General features: G+C 43.4%; 1 protein-coding gene and 1 pseudogene across 2 annotated transcripts; one reads left to right on the top strand and one right to left on the bottom strand.

Annotated features, from left to right (window-relative positions):
• LOC123101779 (protein REDUCED WALL ACETYLATION 3-like) overlaps positions 1-12,198 on the bottom strand; it is a 34,441-nt pseudogene extending 22,243 nt beyond the window's left edge.
• Positions 12,199-12,287: 89 nt separating this feature from the next.
• Positions 12,288-16,499, top strand: LOC123105877 (uncharacterized). 2 transcript variants are annotated; one of them, XM_044528045.1, is made up of 11 exons: positions 12,291-12,767; positions 12,870-13,697; positions 13,815-13,970; positions 14,074-14,265; positions 14,362-14,659; positions 14,744-15,152; positions 15,247-15,442; positions 15,525-15,623; positions 15,711-15,967; positions 16,067-16,142; positions 16,236-16,499. In XM_044528045.1, exons 6-11 carry the CDS (start codon positions 14,863-14,865, stop codon positions 16,353-16,355), a joined length of 1,038 nt encoding a protein of 345 aa, XP_044383980.1. In that variant the 5' UTR covers positions 12,291-12,767; positions 12,870-13,697; positions 13,815-13,970; positions 14,074-14,265; positions 14,362-14,659; positions 14,744-14,862; the 3' UTR covers positions 16,356-16,499. The 2 variants fall into 2 exon arrangements, with proteins under 2 accessions (XP_044383979.1, XP_044383980.1); XM_044528044.1 differs by lacking the exons at positions 15,247-15,442; positions 15,525-15,623; positions 15,711-15,967; positions 16,067-16,142; positions 16,236-16,499 and having other exon boundaries at positions 12,288-12,767; positions 14,744-15,150.

Here is a 16,499-nt window from a genome sequence, read left to right as displayed (position 1 = left end):
GTGCCTACCGGTGTGTACCGAAATATTTCAGTGTCTACCACTAGAACATTACTAATTTTTCCTACGGTTCATATGATGCCTAGGGTTCACATACATCATAATCCATCCTCCAAATCCATATACTCAAATATTCATGCAATTCATTGAGATTAAAATGCCATCTAGCATTCCCTTTCTGAGCTATTACGATCAGTATCACCACGATGTAAGCACGATCAGTAGGAAGATGAGGAGTGGGGAAGCTTACTCTAAACATAGCTACCGCCGCCGTTCAGACGAGGAGAGCGGCGAAGGAAGCGTGGAGAACGGCGCGGAAGCGAGGTCGCGACCACTGTCCTCCTCATCTTGCGCTTCGGAGTCTCCGGTGACTCGGTTGGAGGCTGCACAATCTGCAACGGCACCTCGTGCACGGTGGGTTCCTGATCCAGTGGATGCTCTACCCTGGATCTGAACGCCCATCACCTCCGCCTGGTCCACTCGCTAGACGAATTGGCCTGCTCCATCGCCCAGAGGAGGATCTCGATCTTGTGAATCGGTTGTGCGGGCGGGGGGCAAAGCTTTGCCCTCTCCTTCTTCGTCAATTTCTTGAGAGTCCAGCTCATTTGCCTTGTGTTGTCAAACCAAGAACGGATCTCCCTCAACCTAGCCAACTTGACCTGGTCGCCGCCGGCGATCTGCACGAAGTCGGTGTTCTCGCCGCTGGCCATCAGCTCGATCTGCCGATTCTTGCTTCGATCGAAGAGGGGGTGGGGGTGGGGGGGTTTGCCTGAGTGGAGCGAAGTTGCAGCGGCAAGAAGGAGGAGATGAGTGCGGTGGACTTGGAGGAGAGGGAGGAGATGGCCGCCGATGAGTAATTGTGGAATGTGTAGCACCATGGCGGCGGTTATGCATTCGACGAGAGGGGCGGTGCGTGCAAATTTTCCTAGGACTAAACTGCCCCTAGATTAAAACGCGTCCCCACCTTGTCACGAGTACCGGCCCCACTCGTTTTAGTACTTTCGCATACTTTCATCGGAGTACTACCCAGTACTTCGTATTTGTCTGCCGTTAGATCGACATCAACGAACGGTTCTAAAAAAGCCCAACCGCTCTAAAACTTGTATTACTGTTTATGTATATAAGGAGAGACTCCAAAACAAACATTTGCAGATAATGGAAGAGTTTATAACCCCCGGCCTCTGCATAATAGATGCTTATAGCCCAACTTAAAAAAGATCGACTACTCATGCATGCATAATGAAAAGAGGGAAGTACATGTACATGTTTGAAAATCTTACATTAGGGTGGAAATAAGCATAAATCATTCCAATAATCCATATGTATCGATCAAGCCCAGATCGAAAATGCCACTCGTGCAACAATGGTAAGTGTGACTTGGAAGGATTTGGGTGTTTATAGCCTAATTGGACAAAAAACAAAACAAAGATATACAATTAATCTTGATCCATGAGTTGGAATGATAATTCAAAGAGAAATATATGAATATAACTCACCAAGAAAAAACGTAAAGGGGCTCCACAAAACATTGAATACCCCAGGAACTTCCCATATCAAAATGACACTCAAGAAGGAGCAAGCAATTTTGATAGCCATAAGTGATGGTATCTCATTATACTTGTTAAACAGACCAAGTGTCCCATACACCATGAGTGTAAATAGGGTGTGCATTGGGCAGATATAATACACCATAAAATCATTGTCAAGGACAATGCAACATAAGGCAACAAAGAAATTTAGCCTCCACATTATCTGCATTAAAAGTGTATTCATTGGTCATTAGTGTCTAAAATATTGTCCCGAAAATCAAAGTGAGTGAAATTTATCATAGGCGGAAGAGATAAAGGTTGAGGTAGACTCGGCACCTGAGCAAATCTGGCAATGCTAAAATCTTTCTTGGTATAGTAGTATGAGAAATTCCCAAACCCAGTCAACCAAACATAGCAAGCAATGAAAACACGAATTGCATTGTATATTTCTGATGCACCGAAATAGTGGTACATCAGAAATAAGACCTGAAAAGAAACGCAGATTGAATAATTAGAATTTCAATAAAACATACATACATGCAGAATACAACTACACAAAACTGGAGAGAAAAAAACTAGCTTTGAATTTAAAGTATAGCCAATTAGTTTGGTATTTCTCTTCATATAGTAAACTGAAAGGATGAATGGCCAAAACGTGCATATTAAAAATGCCATCACACTCATGCAAAATCTCCAGCCATAGATATGACTAAGAACGAAAATGCTGAACGCATGGATTCATTACGGGCGTTTTACGGGCCCTTTCCATAATTCTCTCCACCGCCCCCCTGAATTTCAGCTGGGTTCCCCCCTGAAGGAAATATGCCCTAGAGGCAATAATAAAGTTATTATTTATTTCCTTATATCATGATAAATGTTTATTATTCATGCTAGAATTGTATTAACCGGAAACATAATACATGTGTGAATACATAGACAAACAGAGTGTCACTAGTATGCCTCTACTTGACTAGCTCGTTAATCAAAGATGGTTATGTTTCCTAACCATTGACAAAGAGTTGTTATTTGATTAACGGGATCACATCATTAGGTGAATGATCTGATTGACATGACCCATTTCATTAGCTTAGCACCCGATCGTTTAGTATGTTGCTATTGCTTTCTTCATGACTTATACATGTTCCTATGACTATGAGATTATGCAACTCCCGTTTACCAGAGGAACACTTTGTGTGCTACCAAACGTCACAACGTAACTGGGTGATTATAAAGGAGCTCTACAGGTGTCTCCAAAGGTACATGTTGGGTTGGCGTATTTCGAGATTAGGATTTGTCACTCCGATTGTCGGAGAGGTATCTCTGGGCCCTCTCGGTAATGCACATCACTTAAGCCTTGCAAGCACTACAACCAATGAGTTAGTTGCGAGATGATGTATTACAGAATGAGTAAAGAGACTTGCCGGTAACGAGATTGAACTAGGTATTTGGAATACCGACGATCGAATCTCGGGCAAGTAACATACCGATGACAAAGGGAACAACGTATGTTGTTATGCGGTCTGACCGATAAAGATCTTCGTAGAATATGTAGGAGCCAATATGAGCATCCAGGTTCCGCTATTGGTTATTGACCGGAGACATGTCTCGGTCATGTCTACATTGTTCTCGAACCCGTAGGGTCCGCACGCTTAAGGTTACGATGACAGTTATATTGTGAGTTTATACATTTTGATGTACCGAAGGAGTTCGGAGTCCCGGATGAGATCGGGACATGATGAGGAGTCTCGAAATTGTCGAGACGTAAATATTGATATATTGGACGACTATATTCGGACATCGGAAAGGTTCCGAGTGATTCGGGTATTTTTCGGAGTACCGGGTAGTTACGGGAGAAGCAATGGGCCTTGATGGGCTTTAGTGGGAAGAGGAGAAAGGGCCAAGGGGCTGCTGCGCCCCCCCCCTCTGGTCCGAATTGTACTAGGGAAAAGGGGGCCGGCCACCTCTCCTTCTCCTCCACTTCCTTCTCCCTTCCTCCCCTCTTGGTGGACTCCTACTAGGACTTGGAGTCCTAGTAGGACTCCACATCCTGGCCGCACCAATTGCCTTGGCCGGCCTCCTCCTCCTCCATCCTTTATATACTGAGGCAAGGGGCACCCCATAGACACAAGTTGATTCACGTGATCGTACTCTTAGCCGTGTGCGGTGCCCCCTTCCACCATAGTCCTCGATAATATTGTAGCGGAGTTTAGGCGATGCCCTGCTGCAGTAGTACATCAAGATCGTCACCATGCCGTCGTGCTGACAGAACTCTTCCCCGACACTTTGCTGGATCGGAGTCCGGGGATTGTCATCGAGCTGAACGTGTGCTAGAACTCGGAGGTGCCGTATTTTCGGTGCTTGATCGGTCGGCCGTGGAGACGTACGACTACATCAACCAAACGCTTCCGTTGTCGATCTACAAGGTACGTAGATCACACTCTCCCCTCGTTGCTATGCATCACATGATCTTGCGTGTGCGTAGGAATTTTTTTTGAAATTACTACGTTCCCCAACAGTGGCATCCGAGCCTAGGTTTTATATGTTGATGTTATATGCACGAGTAGAACACAAGTGAGTTGTGGGCGATATAAGTCATACTGCTTACCAGCATGTCATACTTTGGTTCGGTGGTATTGTTGGACAAAGCGGCCCGGACCGACATTACGCGTACGCTTACGCGAGACCGGTTCTCCCGACGTGCTTTGCACATAGGTGGCTTGCGGGTGACAGTTTCTCCAACTTTAGTTGAATCGAGTGTGGCTACGCCCGGTCCTTGCGAAGGTTAAAACAACACCAACTTGAAAAACTATCGTTGTGGTTTTGATGCGTAGGTAAGATTGGTTCTTGCTTAAGCCCGTAGCAGCCACGTAAAACTGGCAACAACAAAGTAGAGGACGTCTAACTTGTTTTTGCAGGGCATGTTATGATGTGATATGGTCAAGACATGATTTTTTGTATGAGATGATCATGTTTTGTAACCGAGTTATCGGCAACTGGCAGGAGCCATATAGTTGTCGCTTTATTGTATGCAATGCAATTGCGCTGTAATGCTTTACTTTATCACTAAACGGTAGCGATAGTCGTGGAAGCACAAGCTCGGCGAGACGACAACGATGCTACGATGGAGATCAAGGTGTCGCGCCGGTGACGATGGTGATCACGACGGTGCTTCGGAGATGGAGATCACAAGCACAAGATGATGATGGCCATATCATATCACTTATATTGATTGCATGTGATGTTTATCTTTTATGCATCTTATCTTGCTTTGATTGACGGTAGCATTATAAGATGATCTCTCACTAAATTATCAAGAAGTGTTCTCCCTGAGTATGCACCGTTGCGAAAGTTCTTCGTGCTGAGACACCATGTGATGATTGGGTGTGATAGGCTCTACGTTCAAATACAATGGGTGCAAAACAGTTGCACACGCAGAATACTCAGGTTATACTTGACGAGCCAAGCATATACAGATATGGCCTCAGAACACGGAGACCGAAAGGTCGAGCGTGAATCATATAGTAGATATGATCAACATAGTGATGTTCACCAATGAAACTACTCCATCTCACGTGATGATCGGACATGGTTTAGTTGATTTGGATCACGTAATCACTTAGAGGATTAGAGGGATGTCTATCTAAGTGGGAGTTCTTAAATAATATGATTAATTGAACTTAAATTTATCATGAACTTAGTCCTGGTAGTATTTTGCAAATTATGTTGTAGATCAATAGCTCGCGTCGTTGCTTCCCTGTGTTTATTTTGATATGTTTCTAGAGAAAATTGTGTTGAAAGATGTTAGTAGCAATGATGCGGATTGGATCCGTGGTCTGAGGTTTATCCTCATTGCTACACAGAAGAATTATGTCCTTGATGCACCGCTAGGTGACAGACCTATTGCAGGAGCAGATGCAGACATTATGAACATTTGGCTAGCTCAATATGATGACTACTTGATAGTTTAGTGCACCATGATTAATGGCTTAGAATCGGGACTTCAAAGACATTTTGAACGTCATGGACCATATGCGATGTTCCAGGAGTTGAAGTTAATATTTCAAGCAAATACCCGAGTTGAGAGATATGAAGTCTCCAACAAGTTCTATAGCTAAAAGATGGAGGAGAATCGCTCAACTAGTGAGCATGTGCTCAGATTGTCTGGGTACTACAATCGCTTGAATCAAGTGGGAGTTAATCTTCCAGATAAGATAGTGATTGACAGAATTCTCTAGTCACCATCAGCAAGTTAGTAGAACTTCGTGATGAACTATAATATGCAAGGGATAACGGAAACAATTCCCAAGCTCTTCGTAATGCTGAAATTGACGAAGGTAGAAATCAAGGAAAACATCAAGTGTTGATGGTAGACAAGACCACTAGTTTCAAGAAAAGGGCAGAGGGAAGAAGGGGAACTTCAAGAAGAACATCAAGCAAGTTGCTGCTCAAGTGAAGAAGCCCAAGTCTGGTCCTAAGCCTAAGACTAAGTGCTTCTACTGCAAAGGGACTGGTCACTGGAAGCGGAACTACCCCAAGTGATTGGCGGATAAGAAGGATGACAAAGTGAACATAAGTATATTTGATATACATGTTATTGATGTGTACTTTACTAGTGTTTATAGCAACCCCTCAGTATTTGATACTAGTTCAGTTGCTAAGATTAGTAACTCGAAACGGGAGTTGCAGAATAAACAGAGACTAGTTAAGGGTGAAGTGACGATGTGTGTTGGAAGTGGTTCCAAGATTGATATGATCATCATCGCACACTCCCTATAATTTCGGGATTAGTGTTGAACCTAAATAAGTGTTATTTGGTGTTTGCGTTGAGCATGAATATGATTTGATCATGTTTATTGTAATACGGTTATTCATTTAAGTAAGAGAATAAATTGTTGTTCTGTTTACATGAATAAAACCTTATATGGTTACACACCCAATGAAAATAGTTCGTTGGATCTCGATCGTAGTGATACACATAATCATAATATTAAAACCAAAAGATGCAAAGTTAATAATGATAGTGCAACTTATTTGTGGCACTACCATTTAGGTCATATTGGTGTAAAGCGCATGAAGAAACTCCATGCTGATGGGCTTTTAGAATCACTTGATTATGAATCAGTTGATGCTTGCGAACCATGCCTCATGGGCAAGATGACTAAGACTCTGTTCTTCGGAACAATGGAGCGAGCAACAGATTTGTTGGAAATCATACATACTGATGTATGTGGTCCGATGAATATTGAGGCTCGTGACAAGTATCATTATTTTCTCATCTTCACAGATGATTTGAGCAGATATGAGTATATCTACTTGATGAAACATAAGTCTGAAACATTTGAAAAGTTCAAAGAATTTCAGAGTGAAGTGGAAAATCATCATGACAAGAAAATAAAGTTTCTACAATCTGATCGCGGAGACAAATATTTGAGTTACGAGTTTGGTCTTCAGTTAAAACAATGTGAAATAGTTTCACTACTCACGCCACCTGGAACACCACAGCATAATGGTGTGTCTGAACATCATAACCGTACTTTATTAGATATGGTGCGATCTATGATGTCTCTTACCGATCTACCACTATCGTTTTGGGGTTATGCATTAAAGACAGCTGCATTCACGTTTAAAAGGGCACACAATCTGAACTGTGGTTTGGCAAGAAACCAAAGTTGTCGTTTCTTAAAGTTTGGGATTGTGATGCTTATATGAAAAAGTTTCATCCTGATAAGGTCCAACCCAAATCGGAGAAATATGTCTTCATAGGATACCCAAAGGAGACTATTGGGTACACCTTCTATCACAGATCTGAAGGCAAGACATTCGTTGCTAAGAATGGATCCTTTCCAGAGAAGGAGTTTCTCTCGAAAGAAGTGAGTGGGAGGAAAGTAGAACTTGATAAGGTAATTGTACCATCTCCCTTATTGGAAAGTAGTTCATCACAGAAATCTGTTCTTGTGACTACTACACCAATTAGTGAGGAAGCTAATGATGAAGATCATGTAACTTCAGATCAAGTTACTACCGAATCTCATAGGTAAACCAGAGTGAGATCCGCACCAGAGTGGTACGGTAATCCTATTCTGGAAGTCATGTTACTAGACCATGACGAACTTGCGAACTATGAAGAAGCGATGGTGAGCCCAGATTCCGCAAAATGGCTTGAGGCCATGAAATCTGAGATGAGATCCATGTATAAGAACAAAGTATGGACTTTGGTTGACTTGCCAGATGATCGGCAAGCCATAGAAAATAAATGGATTTTCAAGAGGAAGACGGACGCTGATAGTAGAGTTACTATCTACAAAGCTAGAATTGTCGCAAAAGGTTTTCGACAAGTTCAAGGTGCTGACTACGATGAGAGTTTCTCACTCGTATCTATGCTTAAGTCTATCCGAATCATGTTAGCAATTGCCGCATTTTATGAAATCTGGCAAATGGATAAACAAAACTGCATTCCTTAATAGATTTATTAAAGAAGAGTTGTATATGATACAACCAGAAGGTTTTGTCAATCCTAAAGGTGCTAACAAAATATGCAAGCTCCAGCGATCCATCTATGGACTGGTACAAGCATCTCGGAGTTGGAATATACGCTTTGATGAGTTGATCAAAGAATATAGTTTTATACAGACTTGCGATGAAGTCTGTATTTACAAGAAAGTGAATGGGAGCACTACAGCATTTCTGATAAGTATATATGTATGACATATTGTTGATCGAAAATAATGTAGAATTAATCTGCAAAGCATAAAGGAGTGTTTTTAAAGAAGTTTATCAAAGAAAGACCTCGGTGAAGGTGCTTACATATTAAGCATCAAAATCTATAGAGATAGATCAAGACGCTTGATAAGTTTTTTCAATGAGTACATACCTTGACAATATTTTGAAGTAGTTCAAAATGGAACAATCAAAGAAAAAGTTCTTGGTTGTGTTACAAGGTATGAAATTGAGTAAAGACTCAAAGCCCGACCACGACAGAAGATAGAAAGAGAATGAAAGTCATTCCCTATGCCTTGGTCATAGGTTCTATAAAGTATGCCATGCTGTGTACCAGATCTATTGTATACCCTACCACTGAGTTTGGCAAGGGAGTACAATAGTGATCTAGGAGTAGATCACTGTACAGCGGTCAAAAATTGTCCTTAAGTGGAATAAGGATATGTTTCTCGATTATGGAAGTGAAAAAGGTTCGTCATAAAGGGTTACGCCGATGCAAGTTTTGACACTAATCTAGATGACTCTAAGTCTCGGTCTAGATACATATTGAAAGTGGGAGCAATTAGCTAGAGTAGCTCCATGCAGAGCATTGTTGACATAGAAATTTGCAAAATACATGTGGATCTGAATGTGGCAGACCCGTTGACTAAGATTCTCTCACAAGCAAAACATGACCACACCTTAGTACTCTTTGGGTGTTAATCACATAGCGATGTGAACTAGATTACTGAATCTAGTAAACCCTTTGGGTGTTGGTCACATGGCGATGTGAACTATGGGTGTTAATCACATGATGATGTGCACTATCGATGTTAATCACCTGATGATGTGATCTAGATTATTGACTCTAGTGCAAGTGGGAGACTGAAGGAAATATGCCCTAGAGGCAATAATAAAGTTATTATTTATTTCCTTATATCATGATAAATGTTTATTATTCATGCTAGAATTGTATTAACCGGAAACATAATACATGTGTGAATACATAGACAAACAGAGTGTCACTAGTATGCCTCTACTTGACTAGCTCGTTAATCAAAGATGGTTATGTTTCCTAACCATTGACAAAGAGTTGTTATTTGATTAACGGGATCACATCATTAGGTGAATGATCTGATTGACATGACCCATTTCATTAGCTTAGCACCCGATCGTTTAGTATGTTGCTATTGCTTTCTTCATGACTTATACATGTTCCTATGACTATGAGATTATGCAACTCCCGTTTACCAGAGGAACACTTTGTGTGCTACCAAACGTCACAACGTAACTGGGTGATTATAAAGGAGCTCTACAGGTGTCTCCAAAGGTACATGTTGGGTTGGCGTATTTCGAGATTAGGATTTGTCACTCCGATTGTCGAAGAGGTATCTCTGGGCCCTCTCGGTAATGCACATCACTTAAGCCTTGCAAGCACTACAACCAATGAGTTAGTTGCGAGATGATGTATTACAGAACGAGTAAAGAGACTTGCCGGTAACGAGATTGAACTAGGTATTTGGAATACCGACGATCGAATCTCGGGCAAGTAACATACCGATGACAAAGGGAACAACGTATGTTGTTATGCGGTCTGACCGATAAAGATCTTCGTAGAATATGTAGGAGCCAATATGAGCATCCAGGTTCCGCTATTGGTTATTGACCGGAGACATGTCTCGGTCATGTCTACATTGTTCTCGAACCCGTAGGGTCGGCACGCTTAAGGTTACTGTGACAATTATATTATGAGTTTATACATTTTGATGTACTGAAGGAGTTCAGAGTCCCGGATGAGATCGGGGACATGACGAGGAGTCTCAAAATGTTCGAGACGTAAAGATTGATATATTGGACGACTATATTCGGACATCGGAAAGGTTCCGAGTGATTCGGGTATTTTTCGGAGTACCGGGTAGTTACGGGAGAAGCAATGGGCCTTGATGGGCTTTAGTGGGAAGAGGAGAAAGGGCCAAGGGGCTGCTGCGCCCCCCCTCCCCTCTGGTCCGAATTGGACTAGGGAAAAGGGGGCCGGCCACCTCTCCTTCTCCTCCACTTCCTTCTCCCTTCCTCCCCTCTTGGTGGACTCCTACTAGGACTTGGAGTCCTAGTAGGACTCCACATCCTGGCCGCACCAATTGCCTTGGCCGGCCTCCTCCTCCTCCATCCTTTATATACTGAGGCAAGGGGCACCCCATAGGCACAAGTTGATTCACGTGATCGTACTCTTAGCCGTGTGCGGTGCCCCCTTTCACCATAGTCCTCGATAATATTGTAGCGGAGTTTAGGCGAAGCCCTGCTACAGTAGTACATCAAGATCGTCACCATGCCGTCGTGCTGACGGAACTCTTCCCCGACACTTTGCTGGATCGGAGTCCGGGGATCGTCATCGAGCTGAACGTGTGCTAGAACTCGGAGGTGCCGTATTTTCGGTGCTTGATCGGTCGGCCGTGGAGACGTACGACTACATCAACCAAACGCTTCCGTTGTCGATCTACAAGGTACGTAGATCACACTCTCCCCTCGTTGCTATGCATCACATGATCTTGCGTGTGCGTAGGAATTTTTTTTGAAATTACTACGTTCCCCAACACCCCCCCTAATCCAATCACAACCTGCCAAGTGTAAATCACCATGTAAAACTCCGTAACTATCCGTGAATGTAGCATTACTCGACTAAGAACTCTGACTAAGAGCAACTCTAGGAGGTTCCCTAAAACCACCACATTCGTTAAAATTTTCATTGTATAGAAAATACCAAACAAATTCCTTGAATCATTTCTTATCCTTAACATTTTCGCAGACCTTACTTAAGACTACCATCTACCCCATACTCCTTATATATGTAAAGAACAAGAGGCCTTCTCTGTATCTCATTCTTCCTTAAAAATCCAGGGATACTGCAGGTGGCCCCCGTTTGTCTTGGTCTATTCTAGTCTAGCACTATCTGTTATATAGCCCAACCTTTTTTACAGACTATTCTTCTAGTAAATGCAATTTTAGAGAAACTCCGCAAAACAAAAAGTACTAAGGTGAAGTATCACTACTAACCTGCATCCAACCTCTCCATTCCTCAGTTTGGTGGCGATTAAGATAGAGTGTGGAGTTTCCAGAAAATGCAGATACCTCCTGGTGCTTCTTAAACGAAGTAAGTGTCGATGCTATGATGAGAAGAATATATAGAAACATAAACAGGTCGCGGCTGTAGTTCTGTCAAAACAAAAAGGACAAATGAAAAAACATGTTACAAATGCATGCCCTAAGGAACGAGAGCAGCGGAGTTACCTTGTTGCTCCATGGAAATATGTCTGTCCGGTCACAAACGTAAAATTAAACCAGCATAATGCCACATTCGGCCCTGCAAGATGGTTTGTGGGAACGTAAGTTTCAACAGATAACAGTGTCTTGATTAGCTTGGAAAATCTAGACTGGAGGCAATCAGTTGTGCAGAGTACTCTTCTTACATGGCTCTCAACACATCACGGTTCTCAAGCAGAAAAGACTCATCCATTGTTATAAACCTGCAAATCACAACCTCATCATGACATAAGCAATCGCCATTTGCATGTCTTATGAGAACCTATATATAGTTTTTTTTGTAAGAAAGGGGGTTTCCCTGCGGAAAATGCGAACAGCGGCCGCGCACCAGGCAGTCCGGTATCTTTTTTTTTGCAGGGTGGCAGGCCGGTATCTAGGCCGTGAAAACGCCATGTGGATTCCCGCTCGCCGCGTATCCCTCGCGTATTTCATTTATTTTTGGCCTGTATTGGAGGAGCCAGGTCCCACGCACATGCAAAAGTCTATAGGCCTCTATCTCGCAGCTGACATGTACGCGGCCGCTTTGGCGAGCTGTACATGTTCGACCGGGGACGGCGGAGACATGTACGAAGTGTATTTCCCCTGTGGAGCAACGTTGGTGATTCACAGCCACAATTTTCTTCAATCGGGACGACGTGGCATTCTGACGACCAGCTAACACGCAAGTTGGTTTCCTTTAGTTACAGTTCACCGTACTGAACCAAATAAGTTGTTTTGTTTCACTAATTTCATGTCTTGCCCATGATATTGACAAGGTTCTGGGTTAGTAAGATGTGCCCCATGCGTTCAGTACATTTTCCACGATGCATGTCATGTGATGATGGTTATCTAACACAAGTTAAACACTTGGTTGGAACATTTCAAGTCGAGGAGGCGTTCAGGATTTAGGTGTGACGGCCGCTAATAACCATAGAGATATCATTAGCCTGTTCAGGTATTATGCGTGAGGCCCGCTGCTGTGCATCAACTTTGCGCCGCGCATCCTGGTTCTCTTTTCAGAGTCATGTCTCTTATTGGAATTTACTACGCCGTCACCTCACCCACAGTTGTCTCCATCTATCCCTGCCCCGGACATTCATCTCTCCAACCCCCGCTGTTCTTCCCCTGCTTTTGGTCTGAAGGAGCCAGCCGGAGCACCGACTCCCTCATCCCCGGGCGTCCAGGCGACGCCGAGGTTGATTCTTGGCCGGCGGCGTGTGGCCTACGGCGGAAGAGTTCTCCCGAAAGGTACCCACCCTCGCCCCCCTCCTATGTTTCTCGCGTTGTGGTGCCGTATCCTTCTCTGTTCGTGGTGTTTTGCTCATCCCTAGCTCGCTTCTGTTCGCATAGGCAGAAGTTTTTTGCCGTGAGGCAGTTAGAGAAGTGAGGATGACAGATTTATTTAGCGGGATACAAGCTGCTATGGTGATTAATCGTGTAGAAAATAGTGACCAATCCCCAGAAGATTGGGTTAGCGACGAGGATGGTTCAGGTGGTTCCACTGGATTACCAGGGACACCATGTTTTACTTCCAGGCTTTCATTGCTCAAAGTTGGTTCAGTTGTTGCCAAGTTCAGTGATCTCAAGCGGCAGCTAGTTATGGAGACTGGTTTTGGGGGGTTTCTAGAGGTGAAGGCATGGCAGAAGATTAATCTGAAGTATAGCGCTTTTTTAATGGACCGAGTGCATGTAGAATCCAGCACAATCAACCTTGAGGAACAGGGCGTGCTTGAACTGTCCGAACAGAATCTTAATTATGTTTTTGGCACCCCCTCCGGTGAATCCGATATAAACGGCGAAGGTGTCAAGCCATCAGAAGCCTACATCGAGTACACCCGAATGGCAGCATCATTCAGCGACAAAGGCACACATAGCCTAAAAGCAGCTGAAAATGTTTTGCTTGGAGCTTTATCAGAAACGTCCTCCCAAATACAGCAGGACTGTTTCAAGATTGCATTTGTTATTTTTATAATCGGTCATGTGCTGGCTCCCACCTCCAAACATGATTATATATCCATAGACTTCTGGGCTGCACTGAATGACATTAGCAAGATCAAGAGTTGGAACTGGGGAGGGTATGTACTGAAAAACTTGTTTCAAGCCGTCAGAAAGTTCAAGACAGATGTTTCAAAGAGAAACTCAACCATCCACATAGTTGGTTGTCACTTGTTTCTGCAGGTATGTGGACCACTTTGCACAAACTAGTGAGCTTTTTCATTTTTCAATCTTCTTGCTGTGCCAATCTAGAGCCCATGTTAATGCATTTGTTCTATGTTGTCGTTACATATAAATCAGGTTTTTGTTCTCGATTGTCTCGACCTTGGTATACTAAACAAGCCACGAGAAATAACCCCACGCATAGGTTTGTATGATTATGATTCAATGAGGAAGATGGTTGAGAAGATTGAAGTGAACATATCTCCTGGGGTGATTTCCTACCACGGGGGAGCGGTAATCATCGTCTTCTTAATAATTGAAGTTTGCGGTTTGTGCTATATTTTCTTGTACTTGTTTTTTCACGCACCATCCTAAAAACTCTCACTGTTTGCTTTAGGTTCGGCTCGAGCTCTCTGTTAGCCAGCTGATTGAACTCCAGGCGAAAGATACATGCTCCCTAAATCCCCCCAAACAAGCAACAGCCCCTAAAAGAGCAAGCATACCATCCACGCCAATGATACGGTGTAATTACACAAGGACTGGCCCACAAGATTTTTCAAATTACATCCGCACAAAATACCCGAGCATAGTAAGTGTGCCCAAACATGACCATTTCTCTGTTGCCCTGTGATGACACATATTCATGCCTTGTGACTAACCATTTATCTCTCTAACAAACATTTAGTCAGCAGAGAAGCTGGGTATTCTTCTTCGCGAGCAGAATGCACGTGGTCTCGCTAATATAACAGAAATGTGCCAAGCATTCCAGACAAACATGTTCACTTTCACAGACAAGCTTATGGCCTGTCTAGCAGAAAGTTGTACCTGCTGCAAGGCATTCGGCCGCAAATCTTGCATTTTGAATGGTGAAGGCATAACCAACTGTCAACCACATCCTACAACATCAACAGTCCAGAACCAATTCAACACTCCTTTAGTAAGCAAGGTTGGGCCACGCTTGCCTGCACCAGGCCACCATGAAGGTACGTCAAGAACATGAAGCTTTTCCAAGAACTTCCCCAAGAAACAAAACAATCCCAACATCCTTCATGTTATTACTTTCGCAGGAGCCATGTCAGCTACCAGCACAGCATCTAGAAAAAGGGAAGGAAGTATATCATCTAGCGTGCACTCTGGGTTAGCAAAGAAGCAATGATCACGCGATGAGATTGACAAGCAAAGCCAGATGTCCATAGCACAGGATTCATCGGTTATGGAGATTGCTAGCATGATTGCCAGTATGTACGATGATCTAACGGCCATTCTTGTAACATATTATGCTGAGATCCGGCCATCTCCTGAGTGCGTCTTGTTTGGATCAACTACTGAAGGCGCACCTTTGAAGATCGACCTTCCTAAATGCAATTTCGGCAGAGACCCATGGGTTGTTGGTACAGTAACCGCACCACCACCCGAGAACGCTCTCAGAGCTATAAGAGACTGGATGGCAGCAGCTTCTACCTTAAATCTTCAGAGGCAAGCATAACCACTCAGCAAACATACACTGATGGGTCTCTAATTTTTCAGAGGCAAGCACTAACCTTTGCCATTCATCTTTTCTGATTAACAGGCCATGGGTTGTACACCCCAAACCTCGTTTCATCTCAGTGGATGGCTTAGATATTCAGCAACAGCTTGTGGCACACAAGAAAATGTCCCATGAAATTTGTACTTCCATCTTCCGCAGACTTGCCCAACTTGACATGAGCTTCTCAAAAGACACCCCTGGTATGATGTGGAGGAAATACATCGAGCCTAATTTTGCGGTGAGCGACACCATCATACCATGCCCCAATTTGAATTTTATGACACGTTTTTACTGACCGCACCCCCTTTCTGAATGTGCAGACAACTGTTCTGTCCAATGCCGACCCACTGATTGTGCACTCCATTAGGGCTAGCTTGCGGGAGGGAACCGCCTCTTGCAACCCAGCATCATGCCGCATGGTAATCCGACATCATTCAAACACTTTCCTTTTTTGTGGAACCTTACATCCCCATTGAAATCACTTTTTTTCCATGTCCATTTGTCAGTGGTTTATTCCAGCTATTCTCCCAGATGGCTGGGTGGTTTATGCATTTGACATGTTGCGCAAGCGAATCGTCGTTTATGACCCTGCTGTCGGCCCATTCGGATACAGTAATCGCCGAGTCAGCATCCATGAATTTGTGAGCAACAAACTTCATGTTGCTCTGTTCAACTGCCTCTATAGTTTTTTCAGTTCATGGCATTGTGAATCAACTCACTGGACACGTACATTTCCAATCATAATGAGAGAACAATTTCACAAGTAAGCCCCCCTGATCCACCACTGCCTATACATGAACAACCACTATCCTTGTCAAGTAATTCTCACTTCTTGGTTTCCATTCTTTAATTCAATATGCAGGGACGAAGCCGGATTATGTGCCACTTTTTTTGCAAGGAACTATGACGGTGACAAGTTGCAAATCCCACTCACCAAAGTAAGCTCTTCAGATTGAATGAAACACCCAGCCCCTGAGGATGATTTAATTATTCAAAAAAACTAATGTCTCGCTGACTATCTTATCTCGTAGGAAACACTCGTATCGCACAGCAACCTCATGCTGTACGAGCTGATGAGGACGCAAGGAAATCAAACAAAAGCTGCTAGCGACTCGCTCGAAGCAATTAAAGGGTCATTTGTCGTTCTGTAGGCAAACATTGTTGTTTTAAGGAAGAGGTCGCCATTTGTGGGACAGCTTGACTAGATATGGTATTTGTGTGCCTAGCATCTCCCCATTTTAATCCCATGTTGTAATGAATCTTATCAGAGCTAAATGCAAACAAGTTATGTCAAA

This window comes from Triticum aestivum, chromosome 5A (genome assembly GCF_018294505.1).
Source record: "Triticum aestivum cultivar Chinese Spring chromosome 5A, IWGSC CS RefSeq v2.1, whole genome shotgun sequence".
NCBI classification, from domain to species: domain Eukaryota; kingdom Viridiplantae; phylum Streptophyta; class Magnoliopsida; order Poales; family Poaceae; genus Triticum; species Triticum aestivum.
Note: the sequence above shows the minus strand (reverse complement) of the source record. Positions and strands in the feature narration are given on the sequence as shown.